Source organism: Gavialis gangeticus, unplaced genomic scaffold, assembly GCF_001723915.1.
Source record: "Gavialis gangeticus isolate Ggan-Ray unplaced genomic scaffold, GavGan_comp1, whole genome shotgun sequence".
Lineage (NCBI taxonomy): Eukaryota > Metazoa > Chordata > Crocodylia > Gavialidae > Gavialis > Gavialis gangeticus.
The window spans coordinates 134,191,042-134,216,748 of NW_017729024.1; the positions used below are offsets into that span (position 1 = coordinate 134,191,042).

At 40.1% G+C, this 25,707-nt stretch overlaps 1 protein-coding gene across 1 annotated transcript in view; it reads right to left on the minus strand.

The window, feature by feature from the left end:
- MAST4 (microtubule associated serine/threonine kinase family member 4) overlaps positions 1–25,707 on the minus strand; it is a 181,821-nt gene that overhangs the window by 51,022 nt on the left and 105,092 nt on the right. The window contains exons 8-11 of the mRNA XM_019517765.1: positions 23,290–23,391; positions 16,287–16,419; positions 11,010–11,077; positions 4,860–4,945 (exon numbers count right to left, since the gene is read on the minus strand). Coding sequence (XP_019373310.1) covers positions 4,860–4,945; positions 11,010–11,077; positions 16,287–16,419; positions 23,290–23,391 — 389 coding nt within the window. The remainder of the gene's footprint in view (positions 1–4,859; positions 4,946–11,009; positions 11,078–16,286; positions 16,420–23,289; positions 23,392–25,707) is intronic.

Sequence of the window (25,707 nt, forward strand, 5' to 3'; positions counted from 1 at the left end):
TACAGGCAGTGGAAGCAGGGGGAAGCTACCAAGGAGGAGTATACTTACTTGGCCCACACTTGCAGGGAAGGAATTAGAAAGGTCAAAGCAACTACAGAGCTGAGGCTGGCAACACAAATTAAAGACAACAAAAAGTCTTTTTTTTTTAAGGTATGTAGGGAGTAAAAGGAAGGCACAGGGCAGTATACAACCCCTACTGAACAAGGAGGAGCAATTAGTGACAGAGAGGGGGGACAAGGCTGAAATATTCAATGAGTTTTTTACCTTGGTGTTCCTGAACAGGGCTCAAGATAATGGGTACTTAGATGGGCATCAGAGAGACACCAGCCTACCAACTGTTGACACTGGCTTGGTGCAGAGTCACTTGGATGGACTGGATGTGTTCAAGTCAGCAGGCCCGGATGAGCTGCATCCAAGGGTACTGAAGGAATTGGCCAGCATCATAGCAGAACCACTGGCACAGCTGTTTGAGCTCTCATGGCACTTGGGTCAGGTCCCAGAGGACTGGAAAAGGGCCAATGTGATCCTTATTTTCAAGAAGGGGAAGAAAAAGGATCCAGGTAATTATAGGCCAGTCAGTCTCACCTCAATCCTTAGAAAGGTCTTTGAAAAGATTATGAAGGATCATATTTGTGGGAGTCCAGTGGGAAAAATAATGCAGCAGAGAAACCAGCATGGATTTGTAGCAGGTAGATCATGCCTGACAATCTTGTTTTGTTTTTTGACAGGGTCACAAAATGCTTAGACTCAGGAATAGAGGTGGATGTCGTTTTGTTGTACTTTAGCAAGGCCTTCGATATGGTATCTCATCCTATTCTCATAAATAAATTAAGAGGCTGTGACATAGATGTTTACATGGCCAGGTGGGTGGCAAATTGGCTTAGCAGTCACACTCAGAGATTGGTAGTAGACGGGTTGTTATCAACCTGGAAGGATGTGGATAGTGGGGTCCCGCAGGGTTCGGTCCTTGGACCTGTACTCTTCAATATCTTCATCAGTGACTTGGATGTGGGTGCAGATGATACTAAATTGTGGAGTGAAGTGTACACTCCAGAGGGTAGGGAACAATTGCAGGTGGACCTGAACAGGTTAGAAAAGTGGGCAGTACACAATAGGATGCCGTACAAGGACAAGTCCAGAGTGCTGCACCTAGGGCGCAAAAATATCCAGCACACCTACTGGCTGGGAAGAGACCCTCTCAGCAGCACAGAAGCAGAAAGGGGTCTTGGAGTCATAGTGGACTTGCAGATGAACATGAGTCATTAGTGTGATGAAATCATCAGCAAAGCTAACTGCACTTTATCATGCATCAGTCGATGCATGACGAATAGATCCAAGGAGGTGATACTTCCCTTCTATGAGGCATTGGTCAGACTGCAGTTGGAGTACTGCATCCAGTTTTGGGCTCTGCGCTGCAAGAAGGATGTTGATAGACACGAGAGGGTCCAGAGGAGTGCCGCTCATATGGTTAGGGGCTTACAGGACAAGCCCTGTGAGGAGAGACTGAAGGACCTGGACCTCTTCAGCCTCCACAAGAGAAGGCTGAGAGGGGATCTTGTGGCTATCTACAGATTCATTAGGGGGATGTAATACAGGATCAGAGATGCTCTGTTCACCAGGGTGATTCTTGGTTACGAACTGACAGAGAGCAGATTTAGGCTAGATATCAGGAAAAACTTCTTCACAGTAAGGGTCACCAAAATTTGGAACGGGCTTCCAAGGGAAGTGGTACTCTCTCCTACCTTGGGAATCTTTGAGAGAAGGCTGGATAGGCATCTGGCTGGGGTCATCTAATCCCAGCACTCTTTCCTGCCAAGGCAGGGGGTTGGACTCAATGATCTGTTGATCCCTTTCTACCCTAGTATCTATGAATCTATGAACCTGGGCAAAAGAGGAACAGTCAGAGCAAAACCTATCCTCACCTAAAAATGAAAAGATTACCTCAGAATAGAAAATTCCAGTTAAAGGTAACCATATTCGGCAAACAGAAGTAATATTATTAATATACATTAGGAGGAAGGTTTAAGTTAATTTTATGTATGAAGAAACTCAGGCTATATGCAGAGATGAGAGAGTGTACCCTTTGGAACACTCCTGAAGAAAGCCAGAAGAGATCCTGTCACTGATCCAAGATCCTGCCTCAACATCAGACATGGAAACCAGGAGCCCCGGACAAGACTTCATGGCCTGATCAACCAGTGAAGTTGCGTTCGTAACATTAAGGGGTGGTGAGCATCTGCTTTGACTAGATACAAACCTCACATTTTTAACTGTTAATGCTGCTTCAATTTTAATTAGAATTGTATCTGTTAGGGTTCAATACATTTGCTTTTAGTTTAGGAGAACTATGTCTTAGTCTCCTTGACTGGTATAAGACCCATTATAGCTTTATAGGGACACACACATTTGAACTAAAGGATATCCCATTTGCTCATAGCCATAGTACATTTTTACTTTGTGTGTACCAGTGACAATACTACAATCCAATTAGCTAGTAAATAACATGTACCTAAACATTTATTTATCCCTTCCCCTTTCACAACCAAAAGCAAGTAAAAACATTCCTGGCACTTTCAGTAGTAGTACTCTGTAACTGCATAAAGCAGACAATTATGCAACACTCAATGACCAGCCTAATAAATCCAAAAAAGCTTCATTTCATCTACCCATAAAACTAACTTAAGATGTAATTTGTTAAGTGGATTCATGGAGCCATGACTATGCCAAGTGTTGTCTATACATTTTTATTTATGTTTTTAAAAACTTGGAGGGAGGGTGCTAGGATTGTATTGAAAATTTAATATGTAGGGAGCATGAAAGGAAAGGAAGTTTTGGCTCACTGGGAAAGTCTAAGGTAGACAGCTTGTGAAACCATTAATGACTTGGCCTGCATCCTACATGTTTACTGATTCACAGCTTGTTTAACTTCTTGTATATTCCCAACCATTCCCAAAAGCCCGATATACCTCATCTACTATACAGTCATTTAATCGCAGTGCAAATGAGTTTATTCAACCAATTACAAAGAAGAGTACTACTGAATATTTACTCAAACTTTAAAAAAAAACAATGGTTTATATTTAAATTCATCAAGTTTAATGCATCTGACAAATCTCTGCTTCAGTGTGCCAACACCAACAATTACACTGTCAAACAAGCAAAGCCTTCCTTTTCACTAATGAAGGCAGAAATATCAATACCAAAACCAAATAAACAAAAACAACCAAGTGGAAAACTTTTTGTTTTAATTTGGCTGAGGAGGAACCCTTTCATTATACAATGAAAAAATAAATAAATATCATAATAAAGCATTAACAGGTCATGTCAGAAAATATGCCCACTGACACTTCCTGAAAATATATCACTGAAGCAAGACAAAATTCACACAAATTCTTTCAAAAAGTTAATGGACTGGAAAAACACTGGCAGAGAAAAAATCCTTGTAGCATAACAATAACTTTTATTTTAGCTGCTTACACTTGTAATAAGCTGCAATAAATGCCTATGGAGCAGTTTATTGTTTTGTATCCACAGACGGAACAGATACTTTTGCTTAATTATATGCGATTTTTAGACCGGCTAAAAGGAATTCAGGAAGTACTAATGTGTTGGACCCTTATATTTGTTGACCCTAATTTAAACTAAATCAACTGCCAATCTTATGTTGCCAAGTCAAACACACACTGAATGCTGAAAAAAACTCCATATTGATCTGTCTCTTGCCAAGTAAACTAGAATGGAAATAGGCAAAGCATATAGTTGCTTCTGAGAATAATACCCTAGGGAGTAGGACAGTAGGGTAGGGAATTTAGGAACTTAAATCCAGTCTATAAAAGCAAGCTACTGATAGTCAGTTGGTCTTTCGTTCACAAGTGCTAAGTTTTCTTTGGAAAGAAGATGATAATTTGTGACAATTCAATAATTTTAGCCACAGGTTATTCACCAAAATATCCAGTTTGGAGCTTTTTAAAGAAGATTTACCCTACAGCCAAGCAAGTTGTACATTTAATGTGCAGATATATTAGAATTTTTTTTAAATAAAAAAAGGTTTGCAGTTTCCTCCTCTACTTGTAGAATTCCACAATTAAAATCTCGAGTGGCCAAAATTAGTCCATGCTGATTTCACATTTAATGCAGAGGCAGCAGTGCATTAAACAGTCACTGTATTTCAGTCACTGCTCCTCCCCTATCCCCACCTCCCCAAAAAAGATCACTTTATCCACAAACTCATCAGCATGTCTCAGATTCTGATACAGAAACTCATTTCTCATTTTACTAAACAATAGCTTTCATTTAATACACAGATATTTCATGTCAGGCACACTGATTTTTCTTCCCCTCCAAAAACTCACATACAGCACAACTGAGATGCTAGAGCTGCCATACATCCTGCTTCCTCCACCTTCCTCCATATGCAACTCTGGTCCTTTACCTTTTTCTGTCTGTTTTGTAAAAGCTGTAAGGAACTCCCCGTTTCATAGAGACCTCTGAACCCTAGGACAATTCTTTTTCCTCTTCCTCCTGAAATTTTTCTTCCTATTTCTACTCCTCCCTTTTTGACCCTCCCCTGCCTCCTCCCCCCATCTGGACTGGTGGTGGATTTTGTTTTATTGTTCTATGGTTGAGTGAGGTTTCTTCTGAACTAAACTGGCAATACTGGATTTTGTTATTGAGATTTTTGCATTTCAAAAGTGTCAGTAATAATATGGAAAATGCTTTACAAACAGAAACCAGAAGGGCACCAATGCACATGTATACACAATACAGAAGCACACCTTCCTGCTGTTTGCATTAAGGAAAAAAGAGAGATTATGAATAGATGAAATGCAAGCGAGTTGTTGCACTCATGGATTACTCACCCATAAGCTCCATTGCTAATCAGTTTTATTGTTTCAAAATCACTTTCCCGAGGTTTCCTCCGGAGCTTCAATGACTTGTTCAAGCTCTTTAACATAAAAGAGGAGACCGAACAAAAGTTAAACACACTAGACAAGGAAATCAGAAAAAAATACATTACTGCCCTCAGGCTAGAGCAATCCTCAGTGGAATTGTAAAGAGGTTTTCTTATGGCTCTGACCAATAAGAACACCACAGGAAATAAGGCCAAGGGCTAGAAGGGTCTCTTGTTCTCTGTCTTTCCATCAGAAAGGGTTCTTCTGTTCTGCATTTATCTGGGGCTATGGCAGACATACACGGGCCAAATTTATGGAGGGATTATGGCAAGTGGAGATACAGGCAGACTCCCACCTAGTGGGAATTAGGCATTTAACCTGATTAGGTTCTTTCCCAATTCCCAGTACACGCATATCCTTATCTAGCAACATTACAATGCTTTTGTGAATCTGCCCACTAGTATACACCAAAGCACTCGCAAGGGCCAAATAAACTCCTGCCTATTTCCAAACCCATTCAAAGTTTCAACCAGTCCAAGTGATTTTGCTTCAAGCCATTTGGGAGAGATTGTGAGAAGAGAAGCAAAGAAGCCATTTGGGAGAGATTGTGAGAAGAGAAGCAAAGAATGGAAAAGAAAAATGTGAAGAAAAAAAAAAGGTTTGATAAGTATATCATACAACAGTCACCTACGCATACCAGCTTCATTTCAGGAGAACTTTTCCCCTAGCACCTTCTCCTTAGTTATATTTTTACTCAGTGCATTCTTGGGAAAATAAACACAAGTTTAAACTACAAAGGGGAAAAAGTTAACAGATTATTATTAGTTTTACAAAACCAAGAAGTACTTTGAGTGACACACAAAACCTCCAAAATGCTTGTTCATTCCTAAATATGAATACAATAGCCTACTGTAACAGATAGATGGTTCTAATTAAGGATAACAGTAGAACTTTTCAATCATGCAGACTTTTGTGGAAGGTGAACGTTTTGTAGGAATAGATTGGTTCTATTGAAGTTTTTGTCAGAGCATATTTTTTGTTCTTTTCCTTTCTTGGGTGGGGGTGGGGGGCAGCGAAAAAGGTAAGGGGAGAACAGACAGACAGGCAGCAGACACTCTTTGGTATTCTATAACCAGGTCGTTTGGGCATAAGCCTGGAATATTGCAGACAGAATGTGAAGTCCCCATTCTGCCTGATTTTAAGTGGCATTCACTGCTCCTTTCAGAAAGCAGTACTGAATTAGTTATTTGGATTTAAATTTAGAACTTTGGGTCAGCATAAACCAAACAGATGCCCCCAAAAAGTGACACACATACATGTGCAGTAAAACTCAAGCTTTCTAAGAAAGAAGGTTTTTCATATGGTTTTTATCATCACAGAATCTAAGCGGTTCAAGATGACATGCCTCTGTCGCTGAAACCAAGTTACATCCATGCACAAGAAGCTGTACCCTAAACCATTTTCAGAAATGTATTCCGGGCACATGTCTTGCTCCCTGCTAACATTCTCCTTGGGCTCCTTTTGAAAGCTCTGGACTTGAGATACTATTTACCAACTTTTGTCCCTTATAACTGTGCTATGATGCTGGTATTGAGGGATCAGCATGTTCCTAGACAATAATTTTTATTATTGTAAGAGCATTCAAACACTTCTTCTGAAAGGTCAGACTGATAAAAAAGTGTTTCCAAAATAAGCAACTGTTCATCACCCTGTGCAAGGAGATGCAGAGGGATTTATGAGCCCCACTCCAAACCATCTCACTTTGATACTCCCCCACTCATTCTGTGCTTCGTCAAAACAGGCCCCAAAGTGATGAGACCTGTATTGATAGCTGGACATGAGTCTGTTCAATGGAGGTATGGGTATACAGTGCTGAGATGTAGTGGGGAGAATAGTTAGGTTTGTGCTTGCAAGACACAAGCATACAAGGCCAAGACCTGAGTTAGGAGGTAGGATGCAGCATGTTATGGGAACTGCACAGTACACTGCATGGACATCATTGTTAGGAGCCGAGAACTGGCATGCTCCTAAAACATGCACCAAGAACACTGCACTGACACAGGTGCAAGGGACAGAGAATGGGCATATACAGGCCCATAAACAGTGAAATCAGAAGAGAAGGCTTGAGAACATCTATTCAGATGATGAAACAGTTCACACCTTTTTGAGCTAATGTTTGACTGTATTCATATCCACATGGCATTCTCATTCATGTGAAAGCATCTGATTGCAGTGAATGGGATACAGAACTGGAGGGGTCCACCTGGGTCATTCAAGTCCGGTCCTCGGATGCCCACCTAGGCAACTATATCATCCAATCCCGTTCATAATTTTTTCAAGCTCCATCTGTAAACCAAGTGGGTATTTGCTTCCAGTACCCCATAGCAGAACTTTACTCACTCGATAGTTAGAACAGGGGCGGGCAATTATTTCAAGCGGAGGGCCGCTTACTAAATTTCCACAAGCTGTTGAGGGCCACATTGGTAGCCCCGCCCCTTGACAGAGGCCCTGCCCCCTGGTCACCATCTTGTGACTGGAAGTCCCACCCCCTAACCCCTGACCTTTGCCACCAGAAGTCCCTCCCCTTGCCATCAGAAATATGCCTTTCAACAAGGGGTTTTGCCATCTCAGAACCAGAAAAATACCATATTATATTCTAAAAAGCAAACATCTACAATATTCATTAATTAGATTTGAAAAAATATGTTTGCCCTGGTTTACACGCGTTTGTGTAATGTACGTAGAGGTGATTGTACAATAGCTTAAAATGAAGTCTTACTCTTGTATATTGTGGGGAGTGTGGGGGGCTGTTATGTGGGGGAGGATGCGGGTGTGTGTGTGTGGGGTGATGGAGCATGTGGGTGGGTGTGTGGATATGTGTAGTGAGGGTGGGTATGGGGTTTGTGGGGGAGGGGGTGGCTGGGGTGTGCAAGGGGGGGTGTGGGTGCATGTGTATGGTGGGGTGTTTGTATGGGACTTGCGCTATACACACACACACACACACACACACACACACACACAGCTTCTCTTCACCCACCCCCCAGTCTCTCCCACACAGTCTCTCCCTCCTTCATTGCTCTCTGTCTCTGTCTCCCTCCCTCATTCCAGGGACACACACACACATGCACATGCATGCACCCCCCCCACCCCCTCTGGCCCTGGGGTACCCGAGCGGCCCCGTGCTCCATGTTGCAGCCAGGGGCCACGTGGTGCCAGAGCAGCTTGCAGGGAAGCTGTAAAAGTTGTGGCAGGAAGACACTTCTGGGTGAGGGGGCAGGGCCAGGCTGGCCTTTCTCCTGACTCTAGCTGGCTTTCCCTGGGTCCTGCTTCCCTTGGATCCTGTCATCTTTGACAGCAGCCAGGAGCAGATAAATATACTTTTTCTAAATGTTTTAGGGGCCCTGCAGGCCAGATAGAATGGCCTGGCAGGCTGAATCTGGCCCATGGGCCTTTATTTTGCCCACCCCCGAGTTAGAAATTTCCTAATTTCCAGCCTAAACCTATTCAGTGCCAGTTTATAGCATTTTGTTCTTGTGCCAGCACAGTCCTCTAGCTTAAATAGGTTTCTTACTCTTCAGTGTTTCCACTCTCTGCCCCTGAGAGCAATCAGATCTCTTCTCAGCTTTCATTTTTCAGGACTAAGCAAGCCAATCTCTTAGTTTCTTCTCATAATACAGGGCTCCTACTCTCCTTCCTGTCCCAGTTGCCCTTCTCTGTACTTGTTCCAATTTGAATTCATCTTTCTTGAACATGAAGGACCAGAATTGCGGACAGTATTCCAGATACGTTCTGGAAATGACCTTGCTTAATGACATTAATACTTCCTTTCTCTAATCAAAATACCTCACTTAATGCACTTTATGATGATATTTGGCTTTCTTATGATCACATCACACTGGTGGTGAATATGCATTCTGTGACCAACTAATATACTAAGGTCATTTTTGGTTTTTTGTCATTTCTAGATGAGCCACCATTTTATAGGGACTAGTAAGAATTTATTCTAAGTACATGACACTGCACTTTGTATATTAAATCTCATTCCATGTAAATTACTGTTTTCTTCAAAGTCATCCAATTCTTCATGTAGCCTGATCCTCCTTCATATTAAAAATGTCTCTTAATTTATCATCAGCAGCATATTTCATTCATACTCCAAGGTTATTAATGAAAATCTGAATCCTATTATCTATGGAAATTATACTTAAATGTGGAGGAGACTGTCTATTCTCAGTCCCCAAGTTCTTCAGTTCAATTGACTGTACTACACTTGTATCTCACAGTTTGCTCTTTCGGAATGGAAAACAATAGTTACCAACCTGCTTGTTTATCTTCCTATTTAATGTAAACTGAATCAACCCAATGGTCACCCAATACATGCTTACTTTCTATAATCAGCTCTCCTGTAATACTCTGTTTCCTAGCATGTAGTCCAAGAAAGATATTTCTACTAGTTCATGAACAGTTTGGTGAAGAAATCTATCTAATACACATCCTAAGAATACATAAAGTTAAGAATATATCTAAGTTATATCATGTCCATAATAACAATTTCAGGTAGTATTTCACTCTGTAATAGTAATACAGGCAACTTTATCCATAGGCTCTAAGGCACGGGTTCCTAATGTTTATGTGCCCAAAGGCACATTCAAATTTTAAAGGAAAAGCAGCGGGTGCCAGTATGACAGAATTTTTTGTTGGAATAATGATTTTTACTGATTGTGAAAATGCACGCAAGTACCTGAATAAACATCAGGGGTGCCATGGCACCTGCAGGCACTGCGTTGGGAACCCCTGATCTAAGGGCATCCCCATGGAAAGGGGATGGACTAATACTGCTGTCAATGAGCACTCAAAGGGATAGGAGATACTAAGAAAAGGAGGGAAAAAAACAACTCTATCCGGGCAACCCTTGCTGTCAGATGGAATAATGCTTGTGGAAGAAACATTCTACCACATGAAAACAAGTGGATATGCTAATAGAATGAAATAAAATAAATCTGGAAGAGAGGATCTATGAAGGCATTTAGGCTATTTTCCTGCCACTGCATGACTGCTCCTAATTGCACATTTATGAGCATTTTAAACAGCCCAGCTTTACATTTTCTAAGTAATTTGTTTTCCACCAATCTAACCCAACACATTGCAAGGAAGTGTTTCCTGGTATTTAACCCATATTTTTCCTCTTAGTTTCTTACCATCACCCTCAATCAGGCCTTTTATTATGCTAAATAGCCTCCTCCCCTCTATTCTTGCATATTTGGTATATGCATTTACTCATGACAGAAGTATGTTTGGACTTATGACCTCTTAGTTACTGCTCAGCCAATCTAAGCATATTTGACCTTTAGTCTCTTCATGTAAATCAGTACCTCCAAATCCGTAATCATTTTTCCCCACTTCCTAACCTCTCTCCCATTTGTATCTTTCTAGTAACTTAAATAACCAGTTTTAAGCAACAGGCTATATTCATAACACAGCACCAGATACCTTTGCTGGTGGCATCCTTCCACGAAATAGTATATGGTACCAAAGTATTTCTATCCACAGCTTTAGTATGCTATAATTTCAGAATGCAGCAAAATAATCTGTTTAAATTAAAATGTACAACCTTCCTACTCAAAGTTTAATTTCTGAATCAAGAGCTTTAACTTACTGATGTTTTCATCTCTTCACAAATCACATTCAAACCCTCTTAATCATTAGCACCTTGTGTAAGCAGACCAAATTAAAAATGTGAAAGAAAAACAACCACTTTAAATTCACTTGTGGAAGAACTGTTAAGAATCTTTAAGAGAAAAATACAAGAAGTAAGCAGAAGTTGAGAAGGCATCAAAAAAGTGGAGTCAAGTACTATCAAAGACTACAGTGATGAAACAAATATCAGTACTGTTATGAGAAATCTTCCTGGAAAGATTAGACAAGAGTTGGGTTATAATTTATTGTCATCTATGCATTCCTTATTTACCAGGCCCTTAATTTGAAGACAATATTCTATTTAGTTATTTGCAAAACCTAATCAAGAATACAACAACTCATGCAGTGAATTCAATACTGGATTTTTAAAGTGAATGTAGTAAAAGTAGCAGGCATCACAATCAAAATGGAATGACTTACACTTATAGATTCATCTGTTTCAGGAGTTTCTGCTGTTCCGCTGTCATAGTTAGCCAGCTGAGCTATTTCTAAAACCAAAAGTCAGAAACTTTATTTCAGAACACATATAGCACAACAGAAGCAAAACAGAAACCTGCAAAAAGTCATTTTTCTAAAAGAGGGTTGATGGGTGTTATGTTATCTACATCAGCTGTTAAATAACACTTGAAGTGTATAATATTTGCATGAATCTGTCACAAAACCGAAGATGCATGTATAATGTCATGGACTGCTGAAACCATGCAACTGTATTTATGAAGCCTTTCTGTGAGCTGGGCACTGAGGGAAAACGGTCTCTTAGGGCATTTTTACATGCACTCTAGGATGCGGCACTGGCCACTTTAATTAGTGCGCCCTGTTAATTAAAAATTCCTCCGCATCATGTGTATCAGTGTCCCTGTGTGTCCCCATGCTGGAAAAATGGTGGTGGGGTGCTTTGAACTTTCAAACATACTTTATTTCAAAACACCCCATCGTCATTTTTTCAGCGCGAAGCCGCACAGGGAAACTGATACATGCGATGTAGAAGGCTGCCAGAGCGTGTCAATTTCCACAGTACAGGAGACTTGATTGAGTCTGCTTCGATTTCTAGCACGTTAGAGCAGGCTCTGTGCATGTCTATAGGAGCCTATGTGACTGTGAAAATTCAGGGAGACAAAACTCTTATCAGCCCCTGCTCTTGTTACCTGTATCTGAAAGCCACAAAGATGAAGAAGCTACCTTGGCTTGCAAGCTTCTAGTTTAGACTGATAATGATTATAAATGCTGCAAACTTTCTGAGCACAAAAGCTGAAATACTGAATGGGATGGGCAAAAATCATTTTACATTTAGACCCACAACTCTTTAAGAGTTTTAACAGGTTTTTTTCCCACCCCATATCTACTTCCCTGGGAAATACTAAGAGCTCCAGGACCTGGAAGTTACCTGCTTGTCTCTCAGCTCCAGACTGTCCTGTAGATTCTGCTAACTCTGTGGATCTAGACACAGACACTCCCCAGGGTAATACAAGCTGTATTAACTCTGAACTAAAACACCCTGGGAAGCTTCGTACTACTTTAATCATATACATAGTTAATCATACAGCTTACATCACTAAAGATGCACATTTTAGTTTATAATCATGTCCTGGGGATTTGAACTTTTTAGATTTTATTTTTATACTTCAGCATTGTTAAAAAAAAATATAAGTTCCACAGGCAAGGGTATATTTATATACATTAACCAGATTTTTATTCATTTGAATATTTATAACTGAAATATTATTGGTTTTAAAAGGTTTGTTTTAACCACCAGAACAAATGTCAGTACACATTGGGGGGGGGGAATTATTAAAGATTTTTGAAAGTTGCTTTCATGTGCAGTTATTTATTGTATTTTAAATGTAGATAATCTTGTTCCTTAAAAGCAACATACAGAAGCAACAAGTTCATAAAATGTATGTACCAGAAGTATCTAAATTGTTACTTTGATCAAACAAAGATCTTTTGTGCATTACAGAAATACAAAAAAAATTCAGCTAAGGGAAAAAGTCAATAAAATAAAACAAAAACTATTCCAATTTTTAAAAATCTCCTGGAATAAGACCTATTATGCCAACAAGATTCAAGTTGGAGTGAATTTTACTGCCAAATTATAAATATGGGGGTTTGTAATGGAAATAGTGATGCATCCTTTATTGGATGGGTGAGACCCAAGGCAGCATAATGTAGTTTGACAACCTTCTCAACCCAAATTATTTTCATAAATGACAAATTAAAAATGGTTCCATTTTAAACAGAACTTTTGCAAAATAACTATTATCTGAGAAATACATATTATTTGCAAACAGTAGGTAGTAATGGAATGGAACCAAGAGTCAGCTTCTGAAACAGGGAGCTAAGGAACCATTTTGCAATGCCTGAAGAGATTTTTAAAACTCATCTAAATACCATTAAACATCTGCCCTTTTTATTTCATTGATTTAAACCATTTCCGAAGACTCATGATTCAAAAAGGTAAAGATGGTAATTTAAAAGCCATGGGGAAAAATCTCTCCCCAGGGAACTTTTCAGAAATGCAGCCACCAGGCTCTGATAAGTGATAAATCTGTTGTGGTATTGCTTTCAGTACAGTATAAATTTATCTGGCATTATCTCCAAGTAATGCATGCACCATTTCTCTCAAAGGAAAGATTCTACGGCCATAGCAGCAAACCAAGAAAAAAAAAAAGTGAAGAAGGCCCTAGAGCAGCAGGTTCTCCTTCAGTGGGGCTGGAATCCTTTGCATGAACATTTACCAACATTGTATACGTAATTTAACAGCTTTGAAATCCAATTTAGTAATTCAGTATGACATTCCTGAATGAAGTCAGCTGTTACTATCATTTAAATATTTTCTCTGTACAAAAGTTACAGAGCTTTCAGCAGAATGTTCTTTGTATAACACTCAACCACTGTAATTGTTTATTCAAACATTTTTAAAGCCAGTAAATCAAGTATACATTTTCACTACTATAATATTTTTAAACCAAAAGTTTGGTTGGATATATGAATTTTTTTTAAATATTTTTAAAAATCCATTTATGCCATTAAGGGTTTTTGTCCACAACAATCATTATTTTAAAGTATTTATATTTCCATCTTTCTGTGCTAGGCAGATTGTTTCATCCAAAATATTCCTCTGACTAGATTATTTGATAATAAATCTACATACCATATTAACCTTTAAAAAGATGCACAGAGAAACCTACTTATTTTAATCTCCCAATTAAGCAAAGGTCAGTAATCTGCCTCCCCAGCAATTCACATTATCTACTGCAATGCCATTTACCCATTTTTTTTCCAGTTAAATCTGAATAATTCCACAACCTTTCAAACATGAATACTTAATTTATTAAAACATATTTTCAAGAGTATTCTAGATTAAGTAGTCAAAGAACATAAATATTTTTGGACAGAAATTATCCCTTTCACATCTATAATTTTTATTTATATTTGGTATTTGTTTTTGTATGTCCCTTTCAGTACATGATTTGGAGACATTAATAGAAGTAGCTTCCTGAGTTTAAATAGGTCCAGATCCTTTACTCATGCTAAGAAGCATATTATTTGACAGGCAGTTAAACTGAGCTATTTGTGAAATAAACTGCCATACTGCGAATGGCAGAAATCTGACCTAGATGATCCAAAACTAACAAAACTAAGCCTCCCAACAGAAAAATCAACTTCTAATTCAACGCTCACATGGCAACAGTAGAAACATAAGGATTTATCACACCAGATTATACCAGCGGTCTACCTCACCCAATATCTCACAGTTCTGTGTTACAATAAGATGACACACTTTATAATTTTTTATTCTTTTCCAGAGAACTGCGGGAGAATGTTTTTTCCCTCTAACTTCCAGGAGATATGTGGGCAGACACTGGTGAACTCTAAGCATTTCAGTGTTTTAGCACCTGCTGCAGAAGTGAATGTTACTAGGCCAATTGAAAGCAGCATCCTATATAAAATGCAGTCTCCAGAGGGGTTTGAGCATGGAGGTAAAAACCTAAGTAACAGTCCAGTTTAACTCTGAAGCAAATAAGTGTGCTGTAGGTACATCTACATCTGAGTTTTACTGAAGAGCTGACTAATTAGCTGTGCAGTAAAGTGCCACCATCTACATGTGCAGCTGCATTAGGCCACAGTAAATTAATTAAATCTGCTGTAGGACAGTACTGGCCAGGACATGTACTATCCTATGGCAAAATCCACTAGTGTGACAAAACACGTGTGGATGGGCTGGGGCTGGCTGGGACTGGGGCACGAGGATGCTATAGTGTGGGGCTGCCTGCCAGCTAGCCCTGCACTGTAGTATCCTTGGGTCCCAGACAGCCCTTCGGCCACCCAATGCCACCACCCAAAGCCTGGGGCTGACCCCCTGGACCTACTGCCAGCCTAGGGCTGCACTGCCCCAGCCCAAACAGCTGCAGGTCTGGGTACATGTGAAGGTACTGTGCCCAGAAGCAGCTGACTCTGGTGTGAACTGTGCTGGAGTTTATTGCTATGTGCTCATTGTATATGTAGATTCACCCTGTACCTACTAAAGAAGAAAGAGACAAGTCTCCTAGAGGAGACTTATGAAAACCAAGCTTCCTAACTCTTAGTTAGATGTCGGTTTTTACGCCCTTCCAAAAGTCCTGAATTTTTTAAAATATCTTTACTGTCAAGCAGTGGTCATGTGCGTGTTATCCGCATAAATGTCTTTTTCTTTAAATGTGCTGAGCTCTTGGCCTCTATGATTTCTAAGCAGGTATTGTGTAAAAATATATTTCTTGTTATTGGTTTTAAATTCTCTACCTTTTAATTTAATCAAATACACTAGTGTTACTGTATTATGAGAAATTACAATCCTGAAATGATGTTATGAGAAATGAATATCATTTTCCAATTTATTTTTTGTTGATCAAATTCTCTCTTTACTGGACTCATTTAAGGCAAGCAATCCTGGTCTATAACAATATTATTACATTCTTCTTTTCTTTTAACAGTCTTCTTTTTGACTCTCAGTCTGTAGTGCTTATGGACAATGAACCTCAACCAATTTCCTCAAAGCACTCTGAAATTTAACAATCCCGTTTAATCCCAAGGATATAAAACACTGGATGGGAAGCTCTAGCTTCAAAATGGAGGTGGAAATATTAAGAGTAAGAAAAAGGTGCAACTAATTTAGCCTGATACTCACTACCCATAAAACAAAAGTCAGGGAGTGACAACTTTTCTATAGTACACCAGACTATAGACATGGACACTTGAGTCACCCTAACTAAGTCATCATTGTCATCCAAATCATACAGGACAATACAACTTTATGATTGTAAAACCAAGTGCAAGAAAGTCAGCACATGCCTTCTCAGGGAAGCTAAAGTGTTGTAAAACTAGAACACAACAAATAAAGGACCTTCACCTTATCCTGCCAGGTCCCAGTTACAGACTGAACCTGTTGGTATATACACTTTTATACAGGCAAGTTGTTTTAGGGGAATTTGTATCAGTAATAAAACATTGTGAAGAAGGGCAACTTTAGGAGATGCTAATTTACATGGAGTAGACAAGTTCAGATCATTAAACTAGTGAAATATAGTATTGTTGCCGTACTTCTGCCAACATTACTGGATGCACACAATGTATCACAATGACCAACAAATCTAGGAGAAGCATTCAGTGTCTTATAATCTTGATTTGAAAGTAGATGACTGAACCACAACAAGCACTTACCTTCTAGAGGATCCTTATTCAGACCCAACTGGCTTATAATGTATCTAGGGATGTCAGTTTTAATACCCTGTCCCTCTTTAGCATGTCCTTCAGCTGCTTCCAAGAGATAGTAAAATTCTTCAGGATCAAATTCCTGGAAAAGAATAATACTTATCACACTTTTCCTTGTAACTGTGCCCTTAATATACAGGTCAAAGCTTCCTTTACATTTCTTGTGGTGTTCTTTCAATGCTTCCCTTATTAAGAGCAGTACTACACAATTCCATTTGTAGTGGTCCAAAACACCACAGTATCATATTGTTACCCAACGCCTTTTTGATTATTTCCGAAGATTCTACTCTTGCAAAACAGTGAAGTAAGGTTTTGTTGCTGTTTTTACACCACACTTTATATAATGCTACCAAAAGAACAATCTATACTTATCAACTATCATTGCAGACAGTGATTATGTTTCACACCCAGGAATCATCACATCTTTGCAAGGCATGATATAAAATGATGCACCATTTACACAAACAAGAGGGTAAAATACATTCCAGATACCTTGTTCCATTACTTCTAAACGCAAGTAAAAGGATCAAACTGTAGGGAGGAGATGTTATTATTAAAGAAAATTAAATTAAATAAATCATCAGCTCTAAATCACAGGAATAAGAATATGATTGAAAAATCAATGGTAATGCCGAAGTGACGCTGTTACCATGGTCCAGGAAATAAGAGGCAAAGGATATTTTCAGGAGGATATCTTTTACTGGACCAACTGCATGGTTGAGAAAGATTTTTGACAAGCTTTCAAGCACAAAGTACTCTTCTTGAGGTCTGAGAAAGAAGTAGAAACAGCCTGAGCTATAGTCAAAAGAAGAGCTACAGTTATCCTCAACTGTCAAGACTATACCAATGAGGCTAACAAACAGACAACTTTTTGACAGCAACTACTATTATAAGAACTAGGGGAAGACCTCACACCAACAGTTCTTCTTGAACTGGAAACAACGATCAAATTCTTTTCATATCAGCTTCAAGAAAAACTGCTCTCAAAAATTCTCCACTCTTCCACCCCTGGCACATTTTATATGAACCCAAAAATTCACATACCAAGTAACATTGGCAGACCCAGCATATTCAAGTGCAGTACCCTCACCTAAGAGCTATTCCCAGAAAACATCATATAACCATTTGCCATTTAAAAAGCAAGTTTTCTAGAAGAGAAAACAGATTCTCTCAACATGATCTGGAATATCAACTACCTTCCAAGAAGACCATACTTGCAACCATGGTTGTTACCAACCTGTACGTTAATACCCCCCACCATGAAGGCACAACTGCTTGCCTGAAATATCTATAAGAACACAGATCACAAAGTTGCAACCACAACTTATTGCATGAATCATTCACTTCATCCTAACCCACAACAACTTCAGCTTCACCAACTGACACTTCCTCCAAACCATGGGAACAGTTATAGGCACTAAGATGTCCCCTCAATATACCAACCTCTTCATGAACCACTTGAAAGAGGGATTCTTAGAAAAAGGCACCATCAAACCTCCACTATATCTGTGTTACATAGACTATATTTTCATCACCTGGACTGAATGCACTGACCCACTTGATTCCCATAACAAAAAGACAGGCCTCAGAGAATCTAGGATACCTAGCCTCTTCTAGCCCCCTAACTTTAAGCTCTTTTTTCTACTGTCTAAATAGACCATATGCCAGGGGAAATGTAGACGTTAACAAGTAAAGTTATCCCAGACAAACTTCTTTCTTTTATATAAGGGGTGTCAAACATATGATCTGTGGGCCAAAGCCAGCACACACAGCTGGGTCATCTGGCCCGCAGACTTTGACCCAAAACTAGCTGCAATGGAAGATCTTCCCCAGGTAGTAGCCAAGTGCCTGGGTGACAGGTGTGGTACTGGGGCCTGAACATCACTGTGGGAACAAGCAGGGCACTACAACTTCTTCCTACAGTGACAGGCAAGCACCCAGGCAACACCCACGGGGCTGAAGCCCCAGCAGCATCGCGGGGACAAGCCTGCAACAGCAGTCAAGCATCCATGTACTGAAACTCCTGTACATCCAACTAATGTAACTGCAGCAGTAGTCAAGCTCCCTTGAGACCAGACTTCTTCTCATGGTGCTGCTAGGGCTCCAGCATAGCTGCTCTCCCCAGGGCACTTGGTTATAACTATGGGAAGAAGCTAGCGTGCTGTTGGGGCTCTGGTGCTGTAGTTCTCACCCACTGGGCTGCCAAACACCTGAGCAAAAGCAGCAGCACTGGAGCCCCAGCAGCATCACAGGAAGAAGCCATGGCTTCTTCCCACAGCTGTAGCCAATCTCCTGGTATGCCAGGCTTCTTCCTGCCAGGTCCCCAACTGGCTGGAGCTGGCACCCCTTCTAGACTGGCCCAGCATGGCACTGCAAATGGCACAGTTCCAAACTGGCCGGATACGCTGGATCCATCCTGCAGTCCCAATGCAGTCGTACGCTGTCTGTGGACCCAATCCAGCCCTTGGGGCTGGCCCCATGCCACTCCCCTGGCCTGTGGAGCCAGATGAGTTTGACATCCCTGTTTTTAAATAAAAAACTATGCTAACTTCACGCCTTCTCAAACTGAAAATCTTTCCTATGCCTAGCATGGCCTATTTTATCTATGCTTTACATTCTTTAGCAAACATACTCTCTTGCCTACCATAAACCAATGCAGGATAAACTGCATTAGAACTAGGTCTGGTTGAAAATTTCCAAATGGACGGTTTTATAGGTATAAAATGTTTTTTCAATAAAACTGAAATATTTCACTAGAACAAGTCAGTTCTGTCATAACATTCAACTGAAACCTAGTAGGCAGGCTTGCAAGGTCCCTGGCTTCCCTTCGGCTGATGGACTCCAGGGCTCTCCACCTACTGAATAATGAAGCCAGGAAGCTCAACAGACAACTACGCAGGTAGTATGGGAATTTAAGTAACACATTTTGTTTTGGAAACACCTAAATGTCCTTCACTACCCAGCGTTTATCACACGAATACCCATGCATCACTACCCAGGCAGCAGCAACATTTGATTTTTAATGCAGTCAGAGGATAAGAAACAGGTTTTTTTTTTTTATTTCTTAAAACAACAACAACAAAAAACAAAACAAAAAAACCCCCCAACCCCCTGACTTTTCATGGAACGGAAATTCTGTTTCCATCCAGCTCAGGACAGAACACCAGCTTCCAACCCCAACCAAAAAATCTGAACTCTCTTAATTAGTTCACAGTCTTAGGAGTAGCAGACTTCTACTTTATCAAAATAATCACAGGAAACAATTCAGTGAAATGCTGCAGGAATCTTTCCCAGTAGCCTGACAGAAAGCAAACTGTTGCTGTCCGAGGTAGCCCAAAGCTCAGGAGTATGTTCATATTCTGGGCCAAAAGGATATGCTGTTCTAAGTATGAATCCAAACAGGCTATATGCTTGGAGAAAGCTACAGAGAATTCCACTAAATATATACATTTTCTAGATTTAAAAAAGCACTGACCAGCTTCTGGACACATTTTTAATATCCCTATAAACTTCCTCATCATCATCAAATGAATGTCCAATGCCACTGAATTACTGGGGTAAGACTAAAAAAGAAAACAGTTCATGCCCTGAACACAAAAATCAATAGGGAAGCAGGTCTGCAAAACAGGTTCTTGCACTGATCCTACCAATGCTGACCTGAAGGACATAGCTATTCTCACAAAGAGAAAGAGTTTCTCCTTTGGATAGTAAGGGTATAAGTCATATACATGAGCAACACCATTTTGAAGCAAATGGAATTAGTAGAGTCACTGAAATCCATGGCAAATCAAGTGGATTTTTCTGTTAGTCGCAACTTGCACGGAACTGTAAAGTTAGGCCGATGCAAGATGTTCAGGATTAATAAATCTGAATGGCATAAGAGCATGGATAGCAAATGATTTAAATAAATTGGGAAGGTAGTGGGGGAATAAAAGAAAAGACTTTTGGGGTCATTATTGCCTTTTCAGATTCTAAAAGCAATCAGGGTTTAATCCCATCCTCCCCCCTCCTAACTCAATACAGTTACACAGGAGAAATATGTGCTCCTTAACTTTAATTTCAGTTGGATACAATTAGGTGTGGAAATGAACCATTTCACCTTTTTTCCTGCATTCAGAAACTTCCTGATGCTTCAGTACGTATAACTTCCTACCCAACACCACCCTGTAGTCTGAATCAAGCACTATACACTATTGCTATCTTAGCTTTCTTTGGTCAAGCTCATCTTATGTGTTGATGCGTTTCTCAACTAAGCTACTTATATCTCACCCTTTGGCACTCTAAAAAGTGTAGCTAACAATGGCAAATGTGCCAAAGAATTCTATCTCCCATCATGAAAAAATTATTTCCTTCCTAGCCGCATTAACAGCAGAAATACCGTAAAGCCTCATCTCCACGTATTAACAAAACAGGGCACTTTTAACTTAGCTAACTGTAACTAAATTAAAATATATTCAATTACAAACATGTACCTTCTGATCTCTGGTTTTAACCCTATATTGTCTTCCTCAGATATATGTATAAAGAAACAAACCTTTACAATAATCCTTTAAGCATTTACCAGCAACTCAGAGCACTCTTAGCCTGGCAGGAAAAAATTCTCAAATAACTAAGAAATGAATACAGACAGGTTATTATATACCATGAGCCTGAGCATGACAGACATCTAGGCTAGAGGCATTATATATAGGATTGGTAGCATTGTCTTTAAGCGTGCCTACCACTTCCCATGACATTTCCTATTACAAGATCTTTTCATTTGCTTATAACTTTGCAACCGTAACTGAAATTTTGACTGAAACTTTCCAGGCCCAGTGTCTGCCTCACACTGATTTTTTGTAAAAATGTTAGGCCATAATTATCTAGCCCCTTCCCAGAATAATATAAGGAGAAAAAAAGATTTTTTTTTACTCAATATCAAAACAATTCCAGCAACCTTTATTGTGAAATTAGTATTAAAACATTTTGTCCCAGAAGGTGCATCTATACTCCTATTTACGGTCAACATCGAGATTCAGCTTTACCTAGTTTAAGCCACAAGCGCCACCCCTCTCCATCTACATTATCCTGGCACTCCTACACTCAAAACACAGGAGAGAGAAGCAACAGGCAGACCAATCTGCGGAAGGGATCTTGTTGAGTCCTCCCAGGAATCTTTCTGGTCACCAACTGTTTCTCCTTGGCTGCAATTACAGGTAAAATAGGCAGGAAGTGGCGTGTAGAGGAGCTGGTGAACTTCTTGTACTTGTGAATGCTGTCTGATTTAAACTTGATTTCAGGTCTCATTGCTCAGGGTCCTGGCTATTTTCAGGGCCCTCGCTGTACAAAATGAAGCCTGGAAGCTCCAACACAGTAAGGATGCCCTGCAGCTGATGACTAAAGAAGCTCCAAGTTTATCAGCCCTAAGCCACTCCTACAATTGAGGAACCAGGAAACCTGCACTCCCCAGCAACCTGTCAGGAACCACAAGCTTCCCAGAGAAACATGCCCATCCAGTAGAACTCTACTCGAATCCTGACTACAGTTCAACAAAGATTTTCTTATACCTGAGATGTGCTTACAAGAAATTTGGATTAAATTAGATCAGCTTGATTTTTCACAGGAAACCTTAATTCTAGCATTTCCTGCCTTTTGAATGCTTGATTTTGCACCTTTTTATATATTGTGCATACCAGAGGTGCACCAGTGTACTGGTGGCATATCGGATCAGCACTGGTAAAAGGAAAATTAACAACACCAGCAACCACCTTTCTTGGTCCTGTGTGGCCAATAATGTTACTGATAAATGCCATGTGCATGTTCATAGCCACAGCATGGCAACTCAGCAAGCAGCGTCTGGCTGGTAAGTCTGTGGCAGGGAGTGGGCTTGGAGTGTGGGGCAGACTGAGGGCCTGGTGATGGAAGGAGTGGGGCAGGGACAGGGGCAAGCGCTGCCCAGCCAGGATGATGAATACCACCTCAGGAGTGGGATGGAGCTGCTGGCAGCTTGTCCAGGGGGTGTGGGGAGGGGGCAGCTCCCCACTGCTGCATGCACCCCCAGGGGAGGCATGGGGGACATTTGCCCCCCCCAGATTTCTGTGCACGGTAACAGCAGGCTGCCCAATGCAGGCTTGGTCTGCATCAGTCTCCTCCCGGATGAGGGCCTGAGCCAGGGCTGTGCTCAGGAGGGCAGGTGGTGGCTGGAAGGGGTGGCTACGGCAAATTTTGAGGTGGCTGTAGCCCACTCCATAGCCACCCCTCCCAGCACTGCCACCACGTGCCCTTCCCCCCCCCACCCCAAGCACAGCCCTGGCCCAGCCTGTCCATCAGGAAAAAGCTGGTGCAGCTGCTGGCCCCAAGCCCACAGCAGGCAGCCCACCCTTGCCGCACATGTCCCCCATGCCTCCACTAGCGCACAGTGGTCGGGAGCCACCCCCTCCGCACCCTTTGGATGACCCACCTGTGTTTCCATCCCACTCCTGGGGTCACATTCACTGTCCTGACTGGGCAGTTCCTGCCCCTGCCCCACTCCCTCCCTCTCCATAGGGGCCTCAATCTGCCCCCCCTGCCCCTTTTCCACCCCCACAGATTTACTGGCTGGATGCTGCTCTCCAAGCCGCCAGTCTGCATTCCTGTAAATGGGTTATTGGATCGGTATCAGCTGATATGGCTGGTTAAATAACTGGCCATCAGTATCGGCTAGGAAAATCTTTATTGGTGCACCCCTAATGCATACCCAAGTTTTACTAAACATCAGGCAGCACAGATAAAGTATTTTAAATGACGCATGCTAATGGAAGTTGACAGCATGCCGACAGCTAGGGTCCCATACTAAAACTAAAGTTGAATTTATTCCAAAGAATAAAAAATGTGCATCTGGCTTTTAAAACTAGCTTTCAGTACCACACCACAAGCAGGCATACTTTCTACCAATAACAAAAAAGAAACCTAATTACAGAAATCATCAACTCACCAAACATTCCAGTAAGCGAGCAGGACGAGCAACAACTATTAGGATTTTTCGAACTAGTTGCTTAATAAATGCTAGTTCTCCACTTTCTGATCGTTCTTGACCCTATAAAGTTAAAGAATGATTAAAATATGGTATATTAAATATGCAAATGATGAAAGTCTGTTAGTTCACACTTCAGTTTATATAGCAGATTTCTGTCCCTTTTTCTGGGCAACTTCTATGTGAATCAGTATTTTGTCAAAAGTTACTAGAACGAATTATGACCAGAAAAATAATTAGGAACACTATAGCAGAAACAGCAGCAATATTTCTACTAGAAAACAGGATTTCCAAGGTATAAACTTCTGTTCGTCTGAAATCACACTACGCAAAAAATGTGGTATATATATGTTGTCATCCTAGAAGGCACTACATTTTTAACCCAAATTATTCTAATAAGTACAGATGCTTTCTACTTAAATAGTAGCTAAAGCATAAATTTGGGAAATGTTCAGTGATTTGGTCAAACCCATATTCTCCCACCAACAGAAATCGGATAAAAATTACTTTTTGTATGAGGCTTTTATAATGTGATTTAAACGTCTTAGATTTTTTTTAAAGACTATTGAGGATCCAGGATGATTTAGTTTCAGCGTGCCTGTAAGAGTAGCAATATCTTAACGTTCATTTGTCATCATAATCTCAAAGCACAGTTACTACACACATAAGTGAAGTGGTTAAAAACAAGTTTGTAATATAATATAATCAAAGTAAACACAGTACAATCAATTGACTGCAATTTCAAATGGTATTTGATAGTGTTTCCTTAATGTTTTGACTTGCATAGTATAAAAACACTTTTATCTCAGAAGTAGGTGCATCTTGCTGTAACACCTTGTTTCATTGTACAGTTAATTTCCCCATCAGTTTATTTAAATCAATCTTAATATATGTTATCTACAATAAATACTAGCAAACATAAGCAGTCTCCAGGTGATATGGAAGCTGGTTTCTTATAGCTAGATGATCATACTTTTTTTAAATGAAAAACACCAGGATGTACAAGAGACCACACTAATCTACGCAGAAACATATCAAGTGCAGAGACATAAAAATATATGAAGCAAATAGGAAATAAGGTCCTATATGATAATGAAAAGACTATCAATGTGAAAGAATCCATATGACAGAAAATATTTATCTGAAGGGCTCTGAACAGAATTTCCTCATGGGTCTAAATTCAATTTTAAAATTCTTTCAAACTTTTCTGTCTAACAAAAAAAGACTAGGTTGCATGGGACCTAATGACTGCAATATGCTCTTTCTTCTGGTGAAATTATACTGATACTGCTTTATTTATATACCAAAAAAAAATGTTTCTCTTTGTTTGAATAACAGAAGGTACTGCATAAAGTTCAAATCTCATGTATTCCTTATTCTGTGCTATGTCCATGCGTTCAAGAATGGAAAGGTAATTAAAACAAACCAACATTAATATTTAGAAGTGCTATCTATGGACAAATATTCAAAGTATTTCTTCACTTATGTATTTCCAGTTGAAAAATCCATGATAAACTAAGCTAAATGGCAAGCACATATTTAACACCGGAATTTTTTTAAAATGCCAACAATGAAAATAGTTAATCTACTTGTACAATTTCAGTGAAAAATGAACAAAATTCACCATAAGGTCACCACCATTAATTCTGAGAGAACTCTAATAGGAGAAAAACATTTGTATTCTGTCAGAGTTCATTCAAAAGGCAGAACTTGTACAGAGTAAAGGTATCTCTATTTTAATCATTGGCCAAAATAAAAGCAACATTTAAGTTCTGCAAGTAGAACATTTAAGTTCTGCAAGTAGTACGTATGGAAACAGAAGCTTCCATATAAGGGAAAGAAGAGTAAGCCAAGAAAGCGTTCAACTTGCCCTTGACAAAAATGTCAGTGAAATCAAGCTGCTCAAAGCTCAAGGGACTCCTCCCTGGTTATGCAAAGCAATCCCAATGTACTAAGCAGCAGGAGGAGATGCATCTTTCCACAGCTGGAATGTCACAGTTGGGAACTAACAACCAATGCATCAAAACCAAAACAAAGCAAAGCAAAGCAAACCCAAAAGCATGTTGCTTCAATTTAGTTCTACAAAAGAAAATGTCTCCTTGTAACGATGTTATGCAACTAGCTTTTGATGGACATTGTAGAAACGGCTCATAAGATAGTTTTAGGCTAATGACAGACATTCAAAAAGCCTGAGCCTGAACTGATTCAATTTTTGCAGGTTAGTCTAACCTGCAAAGTTTGAACCAATTTGGACAGGGATAAAGATTCCCTTTTCAATGCAGAAATGCAGGCACATGCCTGCTGTGGCTCAGGCCAGAAGCCAGGGGGCACTACACCAGCCTTTCCTTCCCTTCCAGAGCTGAGCTGGGGGGGGGGGGG